The sequence below is a fragment of the Setaria italica genome, chromosome VIII (assembly GCF_000263155.2).
Source record: "Setaria italica strain Yugu1 chromosome VIII, Setaria_italica_v2.0, whole genome shotgun sequence".
NCBI lineage: Eukaryota > Viridiplantae > Streptophyta > Magnoliopsida > Poales > Poaceae > Setaria > Setaria italica.
In genome coordinates, this window is record NC_028457.1 from 40,192,061 (window position 1) to 40,210,692 (window position 18,632).

The 18,632-nt window shown below is 49.3% G+C and overlaps 4 protein-coding genes across 4 annotated transcripts in view; all 4 read right to left on the minus strand.

The window, feature by feature from the left end:
* Positions 1–3,056: 3,056 nt before the first annotated feature.
* On the minus strand, positions 3,057–3,995 carry LOC101760938 (cysteine-rich repeat secretory protein 38-like). The gene has a single exon (XM_004980867.1). It carries the CDS (start codon positions 3,993–3,995, stop codon positions 3,057–3,059), a length of 939 nt encoding a protein of 312 aa, XP_004980924.1.
* A 3,298-nt stretch (positions 3,996–7,293) lies between these two features.
* On the minus strand, positions 7,294–8,139 carry LOC101761341 (zinc finger protein ZAT11). The gene has a single exon (XM_012848445.2). It carries the CDS (start codon positions 8,032–8,034, stop codon positions 7,471–7,473), a length of 564 nt encoding a protein of 187 aa, XP_012703899.1. The 5' UTR covers positions 8,035–8,139; the 3' UTR covers positions 7,294–7,470.
* Positions 8,140–11,672: 3,533 nt separating this feature from the next.
* Positions 11,673–12,477, minus strand: LOC101756587 (zinc finger protein ZAT12). Its single transcript, XM_004979984.3, has one exon. It carries the CDS (start codon positions 12,379–12,381, stop codon positions 11,863–11,865), a length of 519 nt encoding a protein of 172 aa, XP_004980041.1. The 5' UTR covers positions 12,382–12,477; the 3' UTR covers positions 11,673–11,862.
* A 3,975-nt stretch (positions 12,478–16,452) lies between these two features.
* Positions 16,453–18,632, minus strand: part of LOC101762143 (patatin-like protein 2) — a 4,717-nt gene continuing 2,537 nt past the window's right edge. The window contains exons 2-5 of the mRNA XM_004980870.4: positions 18,308–18,614; positions 17,651–18,233; positions 17,398–17,562; positions 16,453–17,277 (exon numbers count right to left, since the gene is read on the minus strand). Of these exons, the coding sequence (XP_004980927.1) occupies positions 16,669–17,277; positions 17,398–17,562; positions 17,651–18,233; positions 18,308–18,614 (1,664 nt within the window). The 3' untranslated portion in view covers positions 16,453–16,668. The remainder of the gene's footprint in view (positions 17,278–17,397; positions 17,563–17,650; positions 18,234–18,307; positions 18,615–18,632) is intronic.

An 18,632-nucleotide genomic window follows, 5' to 3' on the forward strand; every position in this document is an offset into this window, starting at 1 on the left:
TGCAGTCGCTAACTAATGGTCATGGCCATTTGCCTGGTTCTATTGTACGACACCTACGAATTAGCAAAAGCACTGTCATCTCCGCACTGTCATCTTTGGGGGTTTCTATTCTTGCTTGTCAAAAGGCCGAAGGAGAGCGACCGCACTGAAAAACGAACGACTACAGAGAAATTCTCCTAGCGTCCCAGCCCAAGATACCAGCCGCGGATTGCGATCCTTGATTTGGACACGACAAAGCTGCTGTTCGTGCTGCTATCCGTACGAGCTCGACGGCGATTTCTGTTTCTGTTTTATTATGAGGTAGCTTTAGGCTTTTTGAAGAATGGCGCGCTACTACGCCACGCTCATAGCGTTGCATGCTTGATCATAAGCAAGATTGATTTCGATGTTAGGTCAAACGCGCTGCTGGCCTAATGATTCATGCTCAAACCAAGCGGGCGGCATCTATTGTACAATATCAGAGCCAGTTAAAAAAAAGAACAGCGTTATTTTCACTGGAGCAGTAGTTTAAGTTGATATGAATCTAATGCAACGAGAATTGGTTGAAACCGAGCTGAAACATGAGATCTATGAGCTATGGAAGGTTACAGGGATCAAGCGGCGATTAACAAAAGATGACAAGGCCAGCAAGGAAGTTCTACAAGACACTATAAATAGCACTCGCAAAATTGATAAGGCTCAGGGTTAGTTTCATAAAAGATCTTAGGTTGGATCTGTTCGTGAAGATTGAGATCACCTAGGGGGTTATTTGTGAAACTAGCAAGACACAAGTGATAAGCTAGTTATTACAGGGTTCTCCAGGGGTCTAGATGCAAAAGCTCAGGGGCTTGCTCCCACAGCTGGTGGGTGGCTCTACGCGGCGAAATCACTGGCAGTTTGGGGCCTAGAGGACCTTGTTTAGAGGACCTTGTTTAGTTTCCAAATTGGGAGTGACAAAGTTTGCATGTTGTCATAAATGCGCAACTGTAGCATTTTGTTTGTATTTATGAATTATTATCCAAACATTGACTAATTAGGCTCAAAAGATTCGTCTTGCAAAGTACAACAAAACTGTGCAATTAATTTTTAATTTCGTCTACATTTAGTACTCCATACATGTACCGTAAGTTTGATGTGATGGGGAATCTTCTTTTTGCATAGTGCCAAAATTGGGAAAAAGGAGGGAACTAAACAAGGCCCAGGTAGGTAATAATAATAAAGACGGATAATTTAGATAAAAATTATGTAGTTATTTTACATTATTTTATATAGCATTGGCGTGTAATTTAGCTATAAATTTGAAGATTACTATAAAGTAATTAATAAAAGTATTTTTATTATGACATAGGTGAGTAATGTTTTAAAACCATCATAAAAGTAATGTTTGTTATTATTAATGATGATTGAAGTCTACCAATTGATTGCTTGATGTTTATGATTGGTTTAGAACTTTTATGATTTATCTTTTTGTTCCAGCATGTCACACGAGGATTAATATGGATGCTTAAAAATAAGCCTTAGTTGGTAATAGAAGACTTATTACCCTTAAGTTGTATACACCTACTAAATCGCTCAAAAGGTCTAAGTTGTTGGTGAGAAGAGACTAGGACTTACAGATTTCCAGATGGTCCAGGCCCACTGGGCGGCCCGAGGCACAGCACGAGCACGAACCCGGCACGAGGTGAATAGTATCTGGGCCGGCCCGGCACTATGCCGGGCCTGGGCCGCATCCTCAGCACACTGGGCTAGCACAAGCCCGACACGATTTTTGACTAGCCCAATGCGGACGAACAACCTACTACAAGTATATATATAGAAAAACCCTAATCCATTGCCCTCCTCCCCTCCCCCAACACCCAGGCGAGCAGCCGGCGGCCTCCCACCCTCTTTCAATCTCTACCGTGACACTTCCACCACCGCCCCTCCTTCCCGTGAGCCGCACCACCGCCGGAGGTGCTGCGGGAGGAGGGGGGGCTATCTGGAGCCCGGAGTCGCCGGCCGCCGCCGGGGAATGCCTGGAGCCGCTCGCAACCCCCGAGGCCTACCACGCTAGCTGTTGGGGGCGCCGCGGGATGCTACCTGGAGCCGCCGGGGGTAGCAGCGAAGGCTGTCTGGAGCTGCCCACCACTACTAGTACTGGTCTGGCCACTAGCACGGTAGGGCCCATCATGCTAGCGGGCTGGCCCAGCCTGATAAAAAAGCTGTCGGGATGAAGCTGGGCCACCTCCTCGGCACGTAATGCTAGCCCGGCTCGGCACGAAAATCCTTCGGGCCAATTAGTGCCGAGCTAGGGCCGGGCGGCCCATCTGGAAATCTATACTAGGAATGTAAGCGGGCTGTTTTCGAACAGCAAATTGTTACTCCCTCCATTCCAAATTGTAACTTGTTTTAGGTTTTCTAGATGCATAATATCTAAACGTGGTATATACCTACATACATAGTAAAAATTATATATCTAGAAAAGTCAAAACAACTTATAATGGGAGTATCTTTTTGGCAAATTCTTGCGAAACCAAAAAAACTGATATATTTTCTGATATTTTTGCGAAACACAGTACTGACGTATATTTGCCGATATGACTTGCCAATTTTTACACAACATGTACTCAGTACTGCCACGTAACTATATATGACCAAACATGCAGTTCTTTGAGAAATTAATAGTACATCAATGCATACATTCTAAAATTTAAGGGGGTGTTTGGATACGAGGTGCTAAACTTTAGCAGATCACATCGGATGTTCGGATGCTAATTAGTAGGACTAAACATGAGCTAATTACAAAACTAATTGCACGGATGGAGTCTAATTTGCGAGATGAATCTATTAAGGCTAATTAATCCATCATTAGCATATGGTTACTATAGCACCACATTGTCAAATCATGAACTAATTAGGCTTAATAGATTCATCTCGCGAATAAGATTCCATCTGTGCAATTAGTTTTGTAATTAGACTATATTTAATACTTCTAATTAATATCCAAATATCCGATGTGAATGCCAAAGTTTAGCAGGGTGTAAACACCCCCTAAAACATGGTAGTATTCGGTACCCAGACATGAACATGCGACAAGATTAAACACCAACACTGAAGAGCGTGACAGCAGCTGCAGCCAGAGCGGCGATCAGCACAGTCGTCTTGACGACCGGCGGAGGAGGCGCGGACCCTGTCGGGGTCTCACTCGGCTGCGCCGCTGGCGGCAGAGCCACTCCGGCGATGTGGATGGGCTTGTTCATCTGGTATGTGAGGTAGCAGGTGAGCCCCATGACGGAGGCCTCCGTGCTGTTGGTGACGCTCGCGTCCCTGTACATGACGCTGAGGTGATCCAGAAGGCAGCCGGAGCACTCGGCCGGCGGCAGGTCCCTGGTGCACTGCGCCATCCCGTATATCACCTGCCAGGTTCCCCGGCCGGCGGCGTCCATGTACCCCTGGTTCCCGGCGGCGAACCGCCGGTCGTCGTCGCCGGCGGCGCTCTCCGCGAGCCGGCTCAGCAGCACCCGCCGCGCGTCCCTCATGGCGGCAGCGTCGGCGGCCTGCGTACGCGAGCGCAGGACAAGCCGGGCGCCGGAGGCGTCGTCGGCGGCGGAGGAGACGAAGAAGGGCGTGACGCCGCCGGCGGCGTAGCGGATGACGCAGCCGTCGGAGCTGATGAAGCTGACGTTCCGGCTGTGGTCGCACGCGGGGAACAGGGCGTGGGCGGAGCTCACGGTGGCGAGGCAGGTCCGGCACCGGTCGGGGGCGGAGTCGGCGAAGCACATGGCGAGGCCGGACGCCTGGTCATCGGGCGTAGTCGTGCCGTAGACGGTGATTTGATGGAACAACCAGTTGTCGACGGCGGCAGGGCGCGACAACGGGGCGAGGAGCCTGGCGAGGTTCCTCGCGTAGGGGCTGTTGGAGGTGTAGTTCCCCGGGGCCGAGCAGGTGTAGTTCGAGAATACCAGGTGGTCATCAGCTGCCGCTGCACCACCGAGCGAGGCGACGGCGATGAGCAGGAGGAGGCGAGCTGAATCCATGCTGCTGCTTCGTTCTAGCTGCTAGCTGAGAAGTGAGTGAGAAGACGATCGAGCGGGCGGACCGTGCACACGCATATATCACGTGAAAAATCGCATATTTCGCCTCCCAGGGACAACCCTCCTGGATTTCTTTTCTTTTTTTGCAAAACCATTGAATCCTTTTTGTCTGATTTGCACTAATAATCATGATAATAGATGAGTTCTCTACAAATATATATGTTATAGATCGGAGAATACGAGGAAGAACTGAGCTGTCATCAGACGTACACATGGGCTTGAACTTCGATCGATCCCTTGTTTTTTCACGCTAGCTGGCGCGCCTTGCTGCCACTCGTCGTCGTCTCTAGACGACTCCAGGAGAAACTTCGCACTCGCACCCAAGCGTTGCCGGCTCTACGTGCGCCGGCGCCGGCGCAAAACATTATCCATGCATGCGCGCGGACCACAAATTTGACGTAGTTCTATTGTACACAAGTGTACTCTAATACCCCTTGAATTTGGAAATTAGCATCGTTGTGCGTCAGCAAAAGAAAAAAGAAAAGAAAATGTAGTGCACCATATACCTACACCATATACATGGATGATGAAATTTAAGGGCCGGCTAAGGTGGTAGATGCCAATCGCAATCGCCGTCGTGGCTCTCAATTTTTTCATAATTAACCTGCAGTTCTTGAAAAATAGTTCCGTCGATTTTGCTAAAAAGTCCCCCCGTGTGCTATCCACCCGCCCGTCCTACCCGTGCCTTCCTCCTCCAGTCCGCTGCCGGCCCCCTCGCCATCCACCGGCCGCCACCTCCGCATCCAGCCCCTTCACCATCCTCCGACCTACGCGTGCCCTCCTCCTCCAGTCCGCTGACGGCCCCCTCGTCATCCACCGGCCGCCACCTCCGCATTCGGCCCCCTCGCCATCCTCCAGCCGCCCGTGCCACTGCCTGCCGCGGTGCCCTCCTCCTCCGGTCCCTTTCCCTGAACTCGCTGTCCACCGGTGCCGGTCCCCTCGCCACGCTGCCCCTTGGGTTCAGGCGGTTCGCGGACAAGGCCATGGATCTGACGGTCGGGGCCATGCGCCGTCGCCGATTCGCCGAGCAGCTTCGAGGGTTCAGGTCCCGGCTCGAGGAAGTGCGCCGGCAGTGGTGGTGTGTGTGCAGGCTCTCGATGACACCGCGGCCGTGTTGGAGGATGAGGTGGCGCCCCCCGCCCGGTGCCCGGTAGTGCAGCGGAAGCGTCGAGCCTCGTTGGCCTGAGCCGCCGCCGGGACGAGCTCGTCGCCCGAATGCTCCTCGTGGGGGGAGGGGAGAGAGGCCGACGACGTCTCGGCGAAGTGGCTCAGGGTGGTCTCCGTTCTTGGAGATGGTGGGCTGGGGAAGACGACGCTCGCCAAGGAGGTCTACGGCGCGATATGGATTCTAGGGGCGCTTCGACCTTCGACTGCCTGGCCTGGGTATCAATGTGACTGAAATGCCCCTTGAAGGACATTCTCTGGAGCATACTTTGCCAGGTTGAGGAGCCACGCAGCAACGGCGGCGATGACGACGACGGCAGAGGGGACAACCTCATCGGATGCATCAGAAAATGCTTGCAGGATAAAAGGTACATGCTCTCTGCATCTAGAAATTCCATGTCATGAAGCAATTATTCATTATGAACTACTTTATTTTGTTTTGGTCTATTTCTCTATTTTCCTATCATCAAACAATGCTACTTGCTGACACATCTACGCTGGAAACCGTGGTGCAACAGATACCTGGTGGTTCTTGACGGTATGTGGAACCCAAAAGCATGGATCATCATCAGAGCATCTCTACCACAAAATGATCTTGGCAGCAGGGTGATTACGACGACATGCTCCACCATTGTTGCCAAGTCATGCTCCTCCAACTGCAATAGCCGTATCTACAACATCAAGACTCTCGGCTTGGGAGACTGCAGGACTTTGTTTCACGGAAGGATATTTGGCTCCGTGGAGAGCTGTCCTCCGGATTTGGCAGATGTCGCTGACAGGATCTTGATAAGATGTGCTGGTTTTCCTCTTTCCATAGCCGCTATATCCAGTTTATTGGTTTGCAAACCGCGAGCAAGGTCAGTATGGGAGATGTGTGCAATTGTATCATCGCTTCTCCTAGGACCACAGAAGGAATGAGAAGGATACCGTCCCTTGGTTATCATGATCTTCCTCACCATCTGAAGGCGTGCCGCCTCTGGCATCTAAGTATATTTCCCGCAGATTATCCGATCGACCTTGACCGTGTAATAAGGAGCTGGATGGCTGAAGGACTTGTATGGGAGAAATCTGGCAAAACTGTCGAGGAAGTAGGAGAGAGTTACCTTGAAGAGCTCATGGATAGGTAGATGATCCAACTTGATCATGGCAGTCATGATGGTGAAGCCAAGGCTTATGTACTTAAAGTGTTGTGTGTTTCTTCCGACCGTCATGGTTGTTTTGCAAAAAAATCATCATATTTTTTGTGATCAACCCTCAATCCTGTGGATTAAACGGTCATAGCTATTTGATGATTTGCAAAAAAGTCCCTTGCCTTTTTTTTAATCATCCCATTATCCCGTGAGTTAAATAGGCCTCAGTTCTTTTTTCCTCGCCTACCGCGCATGTCTGCGGCTACTTACACATCCACGGTGCGCCCCCTCCGACGTCCCCATGAACTAGTTCGTCATCGTGACTCGCTTTTTTCGTAATCAACCCGTTATCCTGTGAGTTAAGCTAACTGCAATTCTTTCTTCCTCACTTTCCACGCATGTCCGCGGTTGCCGACACCCACACGGCATGCACCCTCTCCGCCGTCCCGACAAACACGTCTATCATCATGACACCCCCTCTGCGTATGCCGATAAAACCTGCCACCGACCATCCCTGTGCTGACTTCCACTCGCACGTGCCCACGTCAGGTTCGGCGCCAGCAGATCTCCTCCAACTACCGCCGTGAGAAGCATGGGAGGCTGGCCACTATGGCGTAAGCTCCACATTTATCATCACTAGCACTAGCTTCCCCTCCTCCATGGCATCACATGATTTATCATGTGTTCACACCGGCACTGCCAATGGCAGATGCTCGATAGATGAAGCGGAACTCAACAGCACCCTATTTGCAAGAAAGGGGAAGGAATTGGAGCAGGATGCTGGAGGAGCTCAACAGAGGAGGCTCGGTGGCAGGCAGCTTGGAAGCGGCAGGGAAGTAGAGGTGCCACTCCAACTAAGTGTGGACCTCTAGGCTCTAGCGCTTGTCACCATTGTGGTTGTTTCACTGCTCTTGCGTCCCGGTGCAACGCACGGACAAATTTGCTAGTTATCTCTAATGTATGTATATTAAGCATATATACAAATATACGCCACTTTACATATATCCCCTTTTGTAGACCAACCTTACACAACATGTTAATTAATAATTACAAGTAAGGAACTGAACTGGTTGCATCATGTAGGCATTTAAGCTTTTAGCCTTTTAAGCAGTTTGTATGGTGATCTACACGAACAGGTTGAGAAGCGGCAAGGAGGCCGAACTGGGCCTGTCTTGTTGCATGATGATCTGTGGAAGGCCCACATAGCCAAAATCATCCTCCGTAGTAGTAGGCCCGCGGTGCCTCCTCATGTGGCCGCCAAGGGCCTGGCCCGTCGAGAAGCCCAGCCCACAGGTGCCGCACGCGTGGACGGCCACCTCCTTTGGCCGGAGCTTCGTCGCCGGCGGCCGCCTGAGGTGGCTGCTCCGGTGGCCGCCGAGCGCCTGGAACGTCATGAACTTCCGTCCGCACGTCCGGCACTCGAAAGCGTCGTCGCGCCCTCGGCGGCGCCGACGAAGGCGCTTATTAAGTGGCGGCACCGCCGCCGTGCCTGCAGCTTCTTCCTCGCCGCTGGTGCTGCTGCTGCCGGATGATGAGCCGCACGACAGAGAGAGCAGAACGTCGCATGCCGCTCGCTGCTGGTGGCGGTCTTCTTCTTCAACGCCATCTTCGTCTTCTTCTCCGAGAGGGTACCTGTCGTTGTTGTCATCTCCCATGGCGGCGATGGCGTCATCTCTGCCACGCTTCATTGCGGATCGAGGTTCTTAGAATCTTGCTAGCTCCTATCCCTTGCTAAACATTCTTGAGGTGTAATTTTGGAGGCATGGGAATTGAAGATACATAGGTGCTGAAGATACTTGTATATATAGCCATCCAGCAGCTGAATGTTGAGTGCGAATATAATGGGACATGGAAATGATCGAGAATATGTTCGGTCGACTTGACGCACACGCGGTGATGTCCATGACTCCACACAAGTCTCCTACTAGTAAGTTTCTTCATACCAGCGGCAAGACAAGAGCTAGGCAACGTCGCTCTCACGGTTTGGAATAGTTTCTCTTTTGGGCCCTGCTCTTAACAAGTCAAGCTATTTCATTACACTACCTGACAAGTAAGTAATCACCTGCTTTAGTAGTGCCAATTGGGAGTAATATTCTTCTCTATCGAGATAGAAAGAACAACTAACTTACTGATCAAGTTGCATGTAGTACGTGCTACAAAATGACATGAGCAGGCTGGTGGGGGTGCCTACTACGTCTTTGATTTCATGACCAAGTTGTTTAGGACTTGGAACGAACTAGGACGTTTATTTTAGAGATATATTATGAGATGATGAAATTATTGTTGATTGATGTGTATGTAGGTATATAGTTAAATGTCAATCACTAGCTAGTATGAAAGGAATATATGGGTAAACTAACTAACTAAGCAAGGCATGTCTCAGAAACAAGCTAAGCTAAGATATTTTAAGAGAATAATTAACTTATATATAGCTCCTTAGCATGTATGTTGCTAGTAATATATGAAATTAGGACTTTGCTAGTCGTGGTCTTGGGGAACAAATAAAGTTAGCTTATGTCATATCGATCCTTATCTTCGTTTCTTGTCCTGAATCGCAGAATCTGGCACCATTTATGAAATATCACTCCTAAGGAAGTTGCTCAGAACTTGGTGGCCAAGGATACTACTTCTGATCACTTTCAGTGGCAGACATCGACGTACCTCTCATGAAGTTTCATGGAAATTCACCTGATTTCCTCTCTACCAATCAACAAAATGCCCGCTTGTTGGAGCAACAAATAGACACTACTAGCAGTAGTATGTACTCCCTCCATCCTAAATTAATATTTGTTTTGGTTTTTCTAGGTAGTACATAGTTTTTGATATGTATTTAGATATATATTGTGTTTAGATATATATAGCAAAATTTATGTATTTAAAAAAATGAAAACAGATAGTAATTTGGACGGAGGGAGTATATTTTAGATGCTTCGATGTTTTGAGAAATGGATGCCAAAAGACTTGTTCTCTTCAACCTATAAGCCAATGGTTGGTGCCTATGTAGGCTATAAATGCTTCCAATCTTAATGAAAAATAGTCAGTTATGTATATTTGCACACTAAGTGATGAATGATGTAATGTGAGGGATATGGGTACCTCATGGGTCCCCACTGACCTGGATATTCACCAGCCTGACAAGTGGGCCCGCCTGATCAGAACGTGCGGGTCAAAGATGTGAAGATACTTGGAGTACAAGATAAGGAAACCGGGCAATTCAAATCGGCCCGGATATTGCGGGATACATGTTATAATCCAACTCAGATTGCTTTCCATGTAACAACCAAGTAGATTAGATTTAAACCGACTTGTAAACCTAGGTCGTCAGCCTATATAAGGTGGCTAAGGGCACCTCCCGAGGGCAATCCAATCCCACGCGAACTATTCCATGCACCAGCGCAAAGTAATACAAACCAAATGTAGGGTATTATTCTCCAAAGGCCCGAATCTATCTAAATTCTCGCGTTCTCGTTATCACCTTCGAGTTCTTGGTCTCTCGATCCTCTCTACCTACAAATCAAGCACTTGAGTAACCCCTTGGTGGACTGATAGCTACTAAATCCGACATAATGCAATAATAAAATATGGACCAAAATAATTTGTTAGTGCACTTTAATAAGTTTACCAACCCTTGGAGTAGATAGATAGAACAATTGAGGACACACTCACTACTACGGAATTCACGTCTAGTACCGATTCCCCAACTGGTACTAGGAATTCCGTACTAAAGGGTATTAAATTTTTTTAAAAAAATAAAATACCCCTGGCCCTGCCCCCCACCGTGGCCTGCTCCCCCCTCCACCTCCCTGCCGCCGCCCCCACCGTCCCGCCACTTGCCCTCTCCGCCTCCTTTGCTCCGCTACCACCTGCCGCCCCTCCGCCTCCCCCGCCGTAACCCCCTCCGCCTTCGCCACTCCTAAGCCGCCCTCCGCCCCCACCGTCCCTCCGCCTCCTAGCAATCCGCCCCCTCAGTCTCCACCGCCCGGCCCCACCGCCGGCTCCTGCCCGCCCGTGGAATCTCCTCCTCTATGTTTTGTGTGTGTGTGTGAGAGAGAGAGAGAGAGGAGAAAGAGATAGAGGAGGAGAGGAAGCGCTGTGAGAAAGAGGGGAGAAAGAGATAGAGTACACGGGAGGATAAGAAAGAGAGGAGGGAGCGGCTGGTGCGAGATAAGGTGCGGACGGAGGCTTCAGTACCGAGTGGGAGCTCCACCCAGTACCCTTTATTACCGGGTTGAAGCTCCACCTGGTACTAAAGAGCTTCTGAGGCATCCCAAATTTGGATCCGGTACTAATGTTAGCATTAGTACCGAGTCAAAATTTGACTGATACTAAGGGAGTGGACTAAAGGTCCATTCCCTAGTAGTGACTAAAAACAATATGTGGTTGAGGGATATCAACATCCACACCAATCTAATAGAGCATCACATACAACAACACTTCCTACTTTGGTAACATATGGAACTAGCAGAAAATACTATGGGTGCCAGTATCTAGCAGGATCCACAAGTATCGAATGCATGCGATACTCTCATTTGGATAGCTTTTGGGCACCGCCAATATTTATTCTTTTGCATGGTTATTTGTGTGAAAAGAGTTTGGATAACAAATGGGTTATTCTAAGGACCAGGACAAATGCTCAAGACGAGGGTAGGGCTGTGGCTAGAGAAGATGAAGCACCTACTTAGGTACTCCATAGCTTGCACATATATAGATGTCGATGGCTTGAGTTTATTTCGCTTGGAGTAAGAATCTGACACATCTAGAGTAGGGCTGGGCATTCATTTTTTTCGTGTACAGTACGTATATGCCGGTCTTGGTGTTTAAGGTTTAATGCTTAGTTGTCAGCCTATGTGCTGTGTCTGTTATGAACGTTGTGGTCTGTAATGACTATAGATATCCACATGTGGATGATCGGGGCTGGATGTTCTTTCCTTAATTAAAAAATGTATATGTCGGTCTTCAGAAGTTGTTTGCTAACTCGCATGGGATCAACCCACACTTGTGTGACATCAGCATAATTGGTTGACCAAAGTCAAATAAAGAGCAAAAATGGCATTTGTGGGCATGTATGTGCTGATCTCATATGTTAAGGAGAACAGCGTTGTAAGTAATTTTCTTTCTTATATTTCTGCAGGTTATAGAAAGCTAGAGATTTTAAATAAAAGTATAAAATATTCATTTTAATTTGAGTGAGATGTATATATACTACCCAGCTAGAAGATATAATACAGATAGGTAATAAAGGTTGTGTATATAATTCTTTTTTGAATAGGCAGCGATCTGCCAATGTTTTCTAAAAAAATATTTCTTTTTGCAGTGCTGTATACTATTAGCAAGTTGAAATTTGTTTCATTGTCCAATATAATAATCAATAGTACCAAATACTAGTCCTTTGCAACAACAATTACAAAACAAATGAAACTTGGACGCGTTTACGCGTACCCTAATTAATGCACATGCATGCAGTATACATCCCACACCAAACCAAAGTTCGCTTGATGACACGTGTCAACAACCACTCATATGAACTGGATTAAGGTACTCGACACGTGTCTCGCGTCGTCGTCATCTTCTTCTTCCGACAACCCAGACACCGTCGTCGTCGCCTGCATCGTCTCCAGCACGGCGACCTCGAACGCCGCCCTGTGCCGGCGCATGTGGCCGCCGAGCGCCTGCCCCGTGGGGAACACCATGCCGCAGGTGTTGCACCGGTGGACATCGCTGGCGGCGGCGCCCTTGCGGCCGGGCCTCGCGCCGAGCAGGAGGTCAAGGCCGTCGGCGCGCACCCGCGGCCGGCTGTGGCTGGTCCGGTGGCCGCCGAGCGCCTGGAACGTGGCGAAGCAGCGCCCGCAGGTGCGGCACCGGAACGACGCGCCGCCGCCGCCGTCTAGCCCGCTGCGTGCCCGGTGGTTCTGCTTGCCGACGGCCTGCTTGGCGATCACCTTGCTCGCCGGCGACAGCGAGAGCAGCAGGAGGAGGCGGCGGTTCGTGCCATCGGCCGTCGAGTTTCTTGCTGTCGCTGTTGCCACGTTGTCCATGGTTGACGTACTCACCGTGACAGTATACTGACGCAGCTGTTAAGCTTTGATCAATACTAACACGTGCGTGCGCGCACACACACACACAAGCAAGCACGCTAGCTATCGAATGTTGTAGTGGTAAGCCAGTGCAGGCATTTATAGTGCAGGCAAGCCTTAGTTAACGTTGACTTCGATCGGGGTCAAGGTCAAGCTCGATACACACGCAGAAGCCGTCAGCCAATGGCTAGTGACACATGGCCACATGCTAGCTGAGTTTCTGTGTCTTTTCCACAACGGTTTAGCTACTTTGCTTACGCGGTGCCACTTGTTCTTTCTTACGTAGGATTCGGACGTGTGATCCCAGCGTATGTGTGGCGTCAGTCACCTACCTACCTAGCTTACTACGCCATGCATCTATAATTTGTATTGCAATTCTTTTTCGGTAATCTGTACAGCATGTTTTTCATTAAGAGAATTATCACACGATCATATCGACCTTTTTTCATATAGCACCACTACGGAAGCGTCTAATTTGAATTGCAATTCTAATTTATGTAATAATTGTACGTATTTTAAGCGATTGGTTCAAGAATTATGGCTGTAGTATGTATTTTCTTCTTCCAGGAAATTATATTGAAGACTTAGCACAGCGGAAAATAAAATGACTTGGTCAAAAATTTTGCGAAAATATTGTAGTCTAGTGTGAAGTGGGCCTTTGAAAATGTCAATGCTGATTAAGGGTGTAAGAGATGTGCTAATCTCGTTCGTCTTTAAGTTTGAAAGTGTGTGATAGTTATAGTTATGGATATGTTTATGACCAATTGGATATTAGGCATGTGCTTTCTAGCTGCTAATAAACTTGACATGCATGCTCCAAACAGTTCAGCTGGCTTTTCCTGCCCAAGTCTAGCCAACGGCAGTAGGTTGGATTTTTCTATGGAACGACTATAGATACAAATGAATTCCCAATGAGTTTAATCCTCAGAAGAGTAATAAAACTTACCCACAGTTTACTTTAGTACACACTACAACTCTACAAGGAAGTCATCATCTTGGGGTTGAATTGTCACTGGAAATGGTAACAGCTAGTTAAAGCGCGTTTGTCCGGTTCATGAGCAACTGAAGATTAGCAACGAAATTACTAGGATATATCGGTGACAGAGACCCAAGAGTCCATCGATCATGTGTGGACTTGACTCAAATGGCAAGTCAACAGACAATTGTAGGCATGCACATCAATGGTATGCTCTTGATGTTGACATTAGATCCCTCTTGATGCATTCTCTGAAACAATTACTGAACGGTAAAAAAAAATGCCATCCCTTGGTAGCATCCTAGCTAGCTCAAGTAAGCAGAGATCTCGCTGGGGATAAAAGAGTGGCCATCAAAGACGTTCCTGCGGACCCTTTTTCCGGCGCACCCTTCTTCTTCTTCTTCGTTCCTGTACCGGGCGAACGACTTGAGCACCTTGTTCCTCATGTCGACTTCAATTATCCAGTACGTGTAGTGATCCTCCTTCAACAGGAAGCAGACGGCATTTGGATCAACCAAGCTCACCAGAGGATACTCTGGCTTCACCACCCATGGAAGACTCATCTCGCCACTGTGAAGACGCCAGAACTCGGCGGCTTTCATGTCTTCACCCTCGTGCCATCTCCCTTGGTTGATGTCGTGCAACGTCCATGATCTTACAGTGAAATCAGAACTTTCTTTTCGACGAACAGTGAGATCAGAGCTCACTCTTTCAATGCAGACGAGCTTGATCGTGCCGGCGGCGGTGGCGCAGACGCACCGAGCCGAGTCAGGGCATTCTCCATCAGGATCTAGCCGGTCAGACTGCAAAGCTTCCTCCGGCAGCGGGATGTAACGGAGCTGCACCGGACCGGGGCTGCTGCTCTCGTCGTCGTTGGCTGCGAGGACGACGTCGAGGACGAGGACGCCCTGGTAGTTGTCGACCCAGCACAGGAAGCGTTCGTCGACGGGGACGACGGCGTCGGTGACCCAATGGTGAGCACTGGGGCCCTGGGGAAAAGTCACCTTCTTGATCATCCACTCTTCTGGTTCAATGTCCTTCTTCGCCGACCCACGGTGGTGCAGAAGGCAGAGCTCGCCGTCCCGGCCGAAGTTGGTGAATTCCACCACCGTGAACTCGCTGTCGCCGCCGTGGCACAGGATGCCCATCTCTTCTTCAAACACGGCTCGCTGCTGCCGGCGCCGGTAGGGCTTGAAGTAGAAGTCCTCGTCGGGGGTGCTGACGCCGCGTCGCCGCCGACGAAACAGGCGGGGAGCCGGTGGAGCGCCGGCGGCGAGGAGAAGGCCGAGTAGACGAAGAAGTCCACGGGGAAGCGGTGGGTGTCCGCCGTGCATGACATGGGGTCATCGAAGGGGACGATCGCCTTGAAGAGGATGGCGTGGCCGTGGGCGGCGATCACGCGCGGCTCCCGCAGGCCTCGGAGCTCCAGCCGGCCCGGCCAGTGGAGATGGAGGCGGGACACCGCCGGTAAGTCGGCGCCGGTGGCGAGCCGAAGGGAGGCGCGGATGAGCCTGCCGATGCAGGTGTATGAGGTCTCCGAGGCCGTGCCGTCGCCACGGGCCTCGGCGTCGCCGCTGCTGCGGTGGATGAAGCTGTCGAGGATTACCCAGCTCGGGGGACGCGTCGTCTCGGAGGGTTTCCTCATCCCGATGGGTTTTGGTTCTTCCATGCCGATCGAGTTGGGGCAAAACTGAGTAAACTTGGATTAACATAAAAACCGAGCACGTACCTGACAACGGCGACGAGCTAAAATCCGAGTACATCGCCTATTTGTTTCGATCTGTATCAGGTCCTATCACCTATATTTCCTTATATCCAAATTTCGAGATTGATCTCTTAAACGCATTCAGATGTACCATGAACATCTGCATCAATTAAATATGGGTATTTTTTTCCCGCCCACTGCAAGTTGGCACAATCCCTTATATGTCATTCAGACATCGATGCCAAATAGGGATTACAAAATTTTGCAATGGCAAATAGGAATTTTTTCCTAATAATTAATGGTAGAGGTAGGCAAAGCGATGAAGCCTCTAAGTTTTGTGTGAAATATCTCCGTAGTACTCATCCATCCCAAATTGTAAGTCATTCCAAGAATCTTGGAGAGTTAAAGTATCTCAATTTTGACCAAATTTATATGATAATATAATAACATTTATGATGTCATCTAAGTATCATTAGATTCTTCATCAATTATATTTTCATAGTGTGCCTATTTGATGTCATAAATCTTTATAATTTTCTCTATAATTTTGGTCAAACTTGAGATGCTTTGACTCTTCAAGATTCTTGAAATGACTTACAATTTGGGATGGAGAGAGTATAAAACTAATATATCAGTTGTGCTCAAGAGCGATCTGATCTTCTTAGTGATTATAGTAGTGATTAAGGAGGTGGATCATTGATTTGCGATGGTTGGTTCTGGTTAAGATGGTGGTTCACATCTAGTTATACAATTTTTCGATTTTATTTGGATATTTTAATAATTTATTTTCACCAAAAGTTTTTATAGAAGTGACAAATATACTTAACATACTTCTGCGAATCTTTCATGCACTTTCATGATTTGAACTAAAATGGAACATATGTCTTCAACACCATTTTTCATAACATTTTTAATCTTATTTGTGGAAAAAAATTAGTTCAAGTATCAATTAATTTAAAAAAGTTTTCTTATAATTATTTAAACCTTAGAAAACAGTAAATCACTTCTAAAATTTTTTGAACTCCTGCACAACAATACATATCTAATGCATATTAAAAAAATATGTTACAATATGTAGATAGATTTGCTTACTAGTTAAGTACTTTTGGTCCTTCCCATCCATGTAAATTGAAAAAATCATTTGTGTTGACGGGTGATATAAGCGCCCACGAGTACAAATGGAGGTTATTGAACACCGTTAGATATTCCGATGCATAAAGGATACTGAGCTGTTGTACCAATTTTTTTTCGATATAAATGCTAGCGGGTAATGTAACCATCGGGGAGCACAGATCCATCTGTGTTGGCGGATGACATCATCGCCCACAAGCATAAATCTAATGCAAGTAGATCAGTTCAAAAATTATTGAAACTTGCACACAAACATTCATACAAACGGCAGTGATCGAGCACTGCATGATACATTTATTCATGACCCAACACACTACAAGTAGTAACTGCATGCACCCATTCATCCATAGTGAGTGCAGCTAGCTACACATTTATTCAGTTACAAAAGATAGATAGATCAGACCAAGACACACAGCATGCAGGTGCAGGATAGCTCTTACTGCACGACGTAGGTAGGCTTGAGCCTTTTGGGCCTTGGCTCGACGACGGTGGTAATCTCGGTAACTTTCAGCAACATCGGCGCCGCAGCCCCCCTTCGGCGCCTCTCGGCGACCAGCTGCTCGGCGAGCTTGGTGAGCGCCTCCTTATTGGTCCCCGCGCCCTTCACCGGCTGGTACTCCCTCGTCTCGCAGTCCGTCCGGTAGACCTGCCTGTCCAGGAGGTTCTCCCCGACATCGATGAGCTTCTTCATGCTGCTGGTGTCGTCCATGCCTCCAAGAGCAGGGTCCAGCTGATCCTCCTGGATGCGCAAGTAGTTGTTCTCGTAGCCCTGGGACTTGAAGAGCAGGGCGACGTTGTAGTCGACGAGGGAGCCGGTGGCGTACATGAGCGTGTCGATCAGCGGCTGGGTCTTGTTGCGGACGTTGTACACCCACGGGAGGAGACCCCACCAGTTGCACTCGTCGGCCGTGTAGGAGTGGTTCACCACGCCGGTGCCGACGGAGAGGATGCGCAGCTTGCTGCAGTCCATGGCCGATATTCCCTCCACCGGCAGGTCCTCGCCCCTGTCGATCATCCTCCAAACCTCGTTCATCGCCACCGTGGTCTGCGTCGTCGTGGGTAGTTTGCATTTGTTTCAGCCAGTACATAGAACATTCGGTTCAAGTAATCCATCGAATTACATAGAATAACATCCAGTTGAAGTGAATTATCACATATACCGTACCGGATTGTTCGCGAAGACGCCGGCGTCAATTAGGTTAAACTCCTGGAAATTTAGTGGCAATATGCTTAAAATGTTGAACTTGTGGGCAGGGAAGAATGTTGGCGCGGCAGTTGCGGCGATGCAAATGTCCGAGAGGTAGGGGTTCATCACCCGATCCTGTCGCGCCTGTCGTACGTGATCAATGGTTCAGCAGCTCAGTACATCCGATGACGATCAGTTCGTTCAGAAGCAGCGCAGTAAGTAGCTAGGGTACCTTTGAGGTGGAGAAGACCACGGGCTTATTGCGCTTGATGTCGAACGTGGGCACGACGACGTTGGTGACGGTTTCCTTAAGCTCGCGGTCGCCGAGTTTCCCTCTGACCACCTTGCGGAGCCCCTCGCCGTCGTACTTGGGGCGGAGCAGCGCGTACCTGACGAAATCCGGGTTGAGCAGCGTCCTGCGCAGGCCCTCCGCAAACTCCTTGATGCCCTCCTGGAACGGCGACGAGTCCAGAGCCAGACCCTGCGCATGGCACAGCGCCTGCAGGATGGCTCCAGCATGTTCCTGGATGTAGTCCTCCATCGACGCCGGCGGCGCCTCATCGGACTCGACGCCGTTGCTCACTGCATCAGGGTCATGGGGTGCTGCGGCTAGCTGCTGCAGGCCGCCACCGTTGGCAGTGGCAGCAGCAGTAGGGCCCTTAGCGTGGATCAGCGCGTCGAGGATGGGGCGGAGCAAGGGCTCGATGGCCATCCCGAGGTTGAGCATGTCGTGCAAGGACCGCAGGGTCTCGTTGTCGCCATCGTAGTACTTAATGTAGAGGAGCACGGCCTCCAGCACCACCTGAGTCCATGTCCTGCATGCACGTATAAGGTTTAGGGTTTACTTTATCACACCGACACCTGTGCATCTAAGTCGAGATGTGCTTACGCCTTGTCATCGTTTCTGAAGATTCCGGCACCCTCTTCGAGGTAGAGGTTGATGATCTCGCTGGCCGTGCAGAGTGGGCGGTTGTCCTTGTTGGGGGCGGCCAGCATGGTGGTGACGAGGGCGCCGGTGCTGGTGCCCACGATGTAGTCGAAGTAGTCGGCAAGCCTTGCCGTCGACCCATCAATCCTCTGGAGCTCGTGTTCGAGGTACTCCAGGATCTTGGCCGGGATGAGGCCGCGGATGCCACCACCGTCGATGCAGAGGATCCTCAGCTCCCCATCTTGTTGCTTCTGGTATTCTGACCTGGCTGCATAACCCCCAGACG